This window comes from Populus euphratica, unplaced genomic scaffold (genome assembly GCF_000495115.2).
Source record: "Populus euphratica unplaced genomic scaffold, PopEup_1.0 scaffold564.1, whole genome shotgun sequence".
Taxonomy (NCBI): domain Eukaryota; kingdom Viridiplantae; phylum Streptophyta; class Magnoliopsida; order Malpighiales; family Salicaceae; genus Populus; species Populus euphratica.
Window position 1 is genome coordinate 96,527 of NW_011500443.1, and position 7,610 is coordinate 104,136.

Below are 7,610 nucleotides of genomic sequence, written 5' to 3' on the forward strand. Positions count from 1 at the left end.
TATATATATATATATATATATATATATATATATTAACGCTAGTGTTTAGATTAGCCTGCATGTATCTCGATTAATCTAACAAGTTTTGAAGTTAATAACCATATAAGTTTTTGGTGGTCATGATGTTTATAGGACTCAAATGAATTTTTATCTTTATTTGAGGATATTTTTTTTTATATAGGGATGAAAGGGATAAAATAACTCAAAAGTTAATTTTTTTTACAAACATTTTATATTCCGATCTCTATATTGATTTTAATTAATTTACCTTTTATTGTAAGATTTGAAAACTAAAAAAATTAAAATTTAAAATCATTAAAAATTTAAGAAATATAAACAAAAAAGAAAGAAAATGTTAATTAAATAAAATTATTAAAAATAGATGAGATCACCAAAGAGGTTTCTTTCAGTATAATGTAGAGCTAGTGTATTTTTAACCTCAAGATTAAAAATATGAAGTTCTACATAATGAAACTCTCTCTCCTTAACTTGCATTTTTTTTTGTTAGAAAAAAAAACAACTCATTTTAAAAGACTTTCTCTTTCTCTCTCTCTTTTTTTTTATTGAAATATAATTTTAACTTAATTTATTATTATTAAATAAATAATCCCAAACATTATGAATTTTTTATTAAATTGGCACAATTAGTTAAAAATTTTGACAAAATAATACCATTTGAAAAAATTTGACAAACTAGCATATTTTCATCTTGTCATGCTTTAGAAACGCATTGTTTACTAAATATTGCTATTCTTAAGTGCGACTATATAGTTGTTGCGCTTCAGAATAATGATATTTAAACATGTAACCTAATTGCTAATCTCCTTAATTGATTGGCTGGTTGATTTGGTTGTATGAACTTGTTGATCATTTCATATAAAAACCATAATTTTATGAATTTTTTTCTTTTAAATATATTTTATGAATGTCAATGATATAGTTGAGTTTGCAGTAACAAGTGATTCTGAGTAGTTAAATATGAATCTGTCAAAATTAAATGAGTATTTGTTCGAGATAAATTATGTGAATGGCTTAACAAAAGTATTTATATACTAGTAAGACAAATATAAGCTTAAGAGAAGGTTTGATCATGCCAAATCAGAATGATCCAACTATTGGATTTTTAGATTTTAAAAAATATCTTAGAGCCATGATTTTGATAATTTTGTGATTTTTCTTGTTATTTTCAAATTAATCAATTGATTTAATTAACCATTATGAATTAATCAACTAATTAGTCCTGAATTTAATTGATATTGTGGTTGTGAACTGTAACATTAATTAAAATTTTGTTATAATTTTTGATAAATATTTAATTAATATTACGGTTTAAAAATACAATATTTAAAAATGTGTTTTTCATCCAAACCTTTTATTATAACGCTAATTTGCTATTTTTTTATGATAATTGCTCAATTTATCCAATATCTTATCCCTTGATCATGTATGATGATAATTTAATTGATGTGATTGTAAATTACATGTTAGGTGTCTAATTTATCCACCATCCGACATTCTGTCCCTTGATTACGTAGGATGACATAACTGACAGCCGTTATTGCACGCTGATTATGCCAGGACAGAAATTCTTGTTTGGTTCCTACGCAGCTGGGCAATGCACGTATCTGAAACATAGCAAGTACATCCTGGATCATAGGAGCATGGAAAATGGCAGACACTCAATTCGTAAAAACTATAGACGAGATAAGGTAAACCGATATGTTCACTCCTTGCTGGCTGAGCTATGCTTGCAGCTACAGCAAAGCAGATCCTGTAGACAGCTTGTCCTTGCAGACAAATCCCTACTTTAGGTATTCTAGAATCACACGCACGGCGTTGGGTCACAATTTTCAACTTCCACGCAGGCAGTAATACTGGCCTGCCATCTCTGACGAGTCCTACGGTGGTATGACAGCCCGGCCGTGATATTTCAAAGGGTGGAGGTTTGCTTTTCTCACTCCTGATTCTTCTCACTATATGACAGTTTCCAGAACTTGAAAATCCAAATTCCGAAGTTCTGAAATCTTGTTCATTAGAAGATGTATGGAGTTTTTATTTCATTGGGTGGAAGGCCGATTGGTTTCCACCTACACACTTTCCTAAACATTCAAGGAGATCAGATAAAACATTCCCTTTTAGAGCCCTCAATCACTGTGATAAATAACACATGGAGAAGTAAGGAGGGAGAGAACAAGAAGAGGGAGGAGCTATATCCCAACAAACCAAACATTGCAAATGCAATCCCAGTAAGATAGTAAAGTTACTGTCAACGCTCTTGGTGAGAGCTGATATAGCAAAACAAGACCGGAATAGATATGTTCACTGCGAACAATCCCATGACCCTACTACCACCGCATGCCCTAGTAGATTAGCTCTCCATCAAGCATTAATTACTTGTTTTCACAGCGCCACCAGTTTGGTGCAACATAGCATCGATCTCATCCCCATCCTCCATGTCCAGCTGCAGAAAGAAGAAAAAATGAAAGGCAGTATATGCGTTAACTTAATGTCTATAATCTTATGAATGTGCAACTGTGTGCATGAGCATGTTGTGTGAGAAAGATACCTCATCAGGAGTTTGCTCTCCTCGGAGACGACGCCCATCAAACAAGAAGGCAATTGAGTTGAACTCAACAGATTGGCGATCACAATAGGCATTCATCAGCTTCTTCAATTGTGTGCTTCTTTTGATCCTGAAAAATACTTCATTTCCATCCTAAATTGAAAGTCAAAACATGTCTTTCTTTAATCAGCATGTTCTCAAAACTAGGACTCTTAAAAACATCATCAAGCACGACAAACTTTTAAATCTTGAATCATCAAAACAAGTGTTAGCATGGACCAACCATACAATAAAAATTCAATTAAATATGCAACTTCAAGCTTGTAATTCAACGATTTAAATATCTAACAAAAGATTTTCATCATCTAGGAGAAAAATCACGATTCACCGGCATAGTCTAGGATAGACAAGGTGAGCAACTACTAAAAGCACGAGTTCTTCAAATTCTTCTACTTGTCTTTGAAAGTAGCATTGATTTTCCACTACAAAACTGTCCTAAAGAAGCCAAGATAACAGTGGCACTGCGCAATTTCATCTGGAGTTTCTCCTGAAGATGACCCTTTTAAAATCCAGAAATCAAAATATAAAGAAGAGCTTTCTAACAATTACCAAGCAGATCACCTAGCAAAGAACTGAAACAATTAAAATGCCATTCAAATTGTGAAGAACACTATAATCCCCAAAGCATTACTCCTCAATTGGTGAACCAATATTATTAGCATAATAACAAAGAAAACCCACACCCCCATTATTTTAATTCACATAATAAACACACTCGGAAAACAATAAAACCCATACGAACTTCACATGAGCAAAAAGCCCCAAAACGCCTGATTGTTATACAGTATGGAAAAAAAAAACCCGAATTTAACACTAATTGCAGAGCTAAAACCTAAATAGATCGGGGAAAAAGAACAAAACAAAAACAAAAAATATGTAAAGATATAACAGAAACAAACCCATAACAAAGTAAAAAGACATCATCAACAAGCAAAAACAAACCTGGCCTTTCACTTTGAGATTGATGTGAGCAGACTGATCGTTGGGCTTTTTATCTTCTTCTTGTGGCTGACCTGTCGCCCCAGACATTTTTCTCTTCTCTCTCTCTCTCTCTCTCTCTTCGAACAAGGGAAAACAAGAAATCAGGATTTTTATTTCTTTGTTTTACTTTTTAAATTATTATTGTTATTATATATTCCGTCACCGACATGGGTTTTTTCCCTGAAAGTTAGTCAATCATTCTTTAGAGAGATGCGGGTTTAATAATTATTTTTTAAAATAGTTTTTTTTTTTAAAAATAATATATTTTTTATTTTTAAAAAATTATTTTTAATATTTTTTTTAAAATAATATATTTTTTATTTTTAAAAAATTATTTTTAATATTAATTTAAAAAAAATAAAAGATTGTGCGGCACCGAGTTGTCACCCTTCAGTTCAGAATTTACAAAGAATCAAGAAGGTTTCGGCTCGAATACGATTACAGGCAGACACATTGGATAATAGACAGAGCTGTAAGGCCCGTTGGTGGTGGGTAGAAATTAGGTTCTTGATGGACATAGTTTCTAAGGTATATTCAACATATTTTATAAATTATATATTCGATTCTCTTTCACAAGAGTGAGTTGAATATAGCTGGTTATGCTAAATTGTTTATAAATATTATAAATATTTACTAGTTGAATTTATATTATTAATTTTGATAAATTTATATTTAGAGGTAGGCTTATAAAATAAATTACAAGTATTTCTAATTTTTATTCATTGCACTATCTTTAAATTCTTTTCTGGAAAAAAAAGTTTTTTATGTTAAAAAAATAATAAAAAGCTTATTAACAAAAAAAATTATAGAGCTAAAATATTTTAAATATAATAAAAATAAATAATTAATCCACAAACTATTTATAAAAAGAGGATATAGCATAACAGCTAGATTAAATTGATTGAATTTTAAAAATTAAGATCTGCCTCCTAATTTTTTTAATATTTTATTATCTATAATATTTATATTATTTAATTCTAATAAGTAGGGTTAAATAATATAAATATTACATGAGGAATAAATTTTTAAAACATCTCGAAGCAAGTACTTTAACTGTTGATGACCGAAGAGCATCTCATTCCTGTCTTTCTAGGAAACAAGTCGCTTTGTCCCCATTGATATGGAATTTTTAATGATGATTTCAGTTTTATTAAAACTTTAATATACAATCTAGAATAGTTTCTTAACTTTTAAAAGCGATTTTTATTTTTAGTTTGGAATGTTGTGCTTATTTAGTTTAATACTAGTCTTTCATACCACGTTACCTTGAAAGCCGAATTAAAAAAAAAAACTAATTGTAGAAAAATAAATATGTAATTATTGTCAACATGTTTTTTAAATAAGAAAAACATTCAACTATAAATTAAAAAGTAAACATTTATATTTAATAAAAAAAATTGAGTATTATATATGTTAATAAATATAAAAAAATTATCAATATAAACCCAAGATTAAATTTAAAGTTGGAAAATAAAAGTATATTAAAATATCTAATCTCACAATACCTATAATACCTAGAACTCTTTATTTTATTTTTGTAACTTTATTATATGATAATTGAACGATTTCTAATGAAATGACATCTCAAATATAATAGTATCTATCTAATTGTAACTAATTCTGATTAAACTTTAAGGAAGAAAATGAAGAATAATAAAAATAAAAAACTAGTTGCTAATATAAAAAACATTATTACAATTATTGTACCTCAACATAACATCATGAAAACCATTTCCAACCGAGTTGAAAGGTTTTTGGTTGGATAAAGAATCATCACTTAGGATTATAATTATTAAAAACCCCAACTGATTTTTAAAAAATCTAGGCAAGTGACTAATTATGTAAATGAAAGGTATTAACGTCCTAATTATACTTTACTTAAGGTAACTTGTATTTTTTTTTTTTTATGGTTGGTGTGGTCTGGTGGTATTTCTAAATTCTATTAGCCTACTATGGTGGATTTGCTACAATTAACAAAATCCTAGTTTGCTAGATCAAGAATTTGATTTAAAAGATCCCGACATAAAAAGATATTAGAAGAAAGCAAGCTCATTCACAACTTCTATGCTATGAAGGAGTCGAAGTTAGAAATCCAAAGAGATTTGTTGATTATTGAAATTTCACCTTTTTCTTTGGTATCTCGAAAGTCCGTGACTCTTGTATCATGAGACACAGGTTAAAATATATTTAATTATTGTTTAGGTTTCTTTCAGGATAAACTTAAAATTTTTGGCTACTATGTCATTTCAAATAAAATTTATCGCAATTTTATTTTTTTATCTTAGAAGTGAATAAGATGTATTACTCCCAATAATATTTTGAATATCAACCGCATAAAAGTTTTTCTCTATTCTTATATTAAAAATGAATAATAATAAATTATTATCCCTAATAATATTTTGGATATTAACTTATTTGTAGGTTTTTTATTCTTATATTAGAAGTAAATAATATATTGCTTTGCCAAAAATAAGTTTTTAATATTTTTGAAATATAGGCCAAAATCCTTTGAAATTTTGCAAACTAGCTATAAAATCCATTGTGTGTGTGTATTCTTAATTTTAATACATGCTTCAATATTTTTTTAGGATTTGTTTTTCATATACAAGGAAACCTTTTATTTATTTTTTACTTTTTAAAGTTTTGTTTGATAAAAAAAAACCATTTTCTTTTAGATAAAACAACTAAAATAGGTCTAAGGGCATGTTTGCCAAACACACTGATTAGTACTTAAAAGTGTATTTCATTATACTTTACTTAAGGTAACTTGTATCATTTTTTTTTTTTTTATGGTTGGTGTGGTCTGGTGGTATTTCTAAATTCTATTAGCCTACTATGGTGGATTTGCTACAATTAACAAAATCCTAGTTTGCTAGATCAAGAATTTGATCTAAAAGATCCCGACATAAAAAGATATTAGAAGAAAGCAAACTCATTCACAACTTCTATGCTATGAAGGAGCCGAAGTTAGAAATCCAAAGAGATTTGTTGATTATTGAAATTTCACCTTTTTCTTTGGTATCTCGAAAGTCCGTGACTCTTGTATCATGAGACACAGGTTAAAATATATTTAATTATTGTTTAGGTTTCTTTCAGGATAAACTTAAAATTTTTGGCTACTATGTCATTTCAAATAAAATTTATCGCAATTTTTTTTTTATCTTAGAAGTGAATAAGATGTATTACTCCCAATAATATTTTGAATATCAACCGCATAAAAGTTTTTCTCTATTCTTATATTAAAAATGAATAATAATAAATTATTATCCCTAATAATATTTTGGATATTAACTTATTTGTAGGTTTTTTATTCTTATATTAGAAGTAAATAATATATTGCTTTGCCAAAAATAAGTTTTTAATATTTTTGAAATATAGGCCAAAATCCTTTGAAATTTTGCAAACTAGCTATAAAATCCATTGTGTGTGTGTATTCTTAATTTTAATACATGCTTCAATATTTTTTTAGGATTTGTTTTTCATATACAAGGAAACCTTTTATTTATTTTTTATTTTTTAAAGTTTTGTTTGATAAAAAAAACCATTTTCTTTTAGATAAAACAACTAAAATAGGTCTAAGGGCATGTTTGCCAAACACACTGATTAGTACTTAAAAGTGTATTTTTATTAAGGTTTTATATCATCATTTTGCACTTGAAATATCATTAACTTCTTAACTAGAGCATGTTTTATAATAATATGTCTAATAATATAAGATACCTTTAATTTATGGTAAATGTTCATTTTAAATGTAGACCTATCACATAAATCAAAGGATTAATTGATGAATTTAACTACTAAAATTGAGAAGACAAAGAGTAGGTTAGAAAAGAGATACTGGTTCAATCCACACTATAACACAATTCGATTATTGAATCATAACTGGAGCTGTAGAACTTGGATTTATGTATGGTTTATATATACAAAAACTAAGATATAGGTCTAAAACTTTCATGAGAGTTTAAGATTGAAAATGACCGTTTTCAAGTTCAAATTATAGCAACAA

The 7,610-nt window shown here is 27.9% G+C and overlaps 1 protein-coding gene across 1 annotated transcript; it reads right to left on the reverse strand.

Annotated features, from left to right (window-relative positions):
- Nucleotides 1-2,183: 2,183 nt before the first annotated feature.
- Nucleotides 2,184-3,763, reverse strand: LOC105114727 (small ubiquitin-related modifier 1-like). The gene is made up of 3 exons (XM_011011381.1): nucleotides 3,566-3,763; nucleotides 2,567-2,716; nucleotides 2,184-2,461 (listed from the first exon to the last, which is right to left on the reverse strand). Exons 1-3 carry the CDS (start codon nucleotides 3,650-3,652, stop codon nucleotides 2,387-2,389), a joined length of 312 nt encoding a protein of 103 aa, XP_011009683.1. The 5' UTR covers nucleotides 3,653-3,763; the 3' UTR covers nucleotides 2,184-2,386.
- Between the last annotated feature and the right edge of the window lie 3,847 nt (nucleotides 3,764-7,610).

Bases quoted from the DNA above. Each gene is read 5' to 3' on its own strand.
- LOC105114727 (XM_011011381.1), bottom strand. From the start codon at position 3,652: ATGTCTGGGGCGACAGGTCAGCCACAAGAAGAAGATAAAAAGCCCAAC. The intron at 2,717-3,565 runs GTTTGTTTTTGC...CTTTCAATTTAG, and splicing joins ATCTCAAAGTGAAAGGCCAG to GATGGAAATGAAGTATTTTT. The intron at 2,462-2,566 runs GTATCTTTCTCA...TTCTTTCTGCAG, and splicing joins GAGAGCAAACTCCTGATGAG to CTGGACATGGAGGATGGGGA.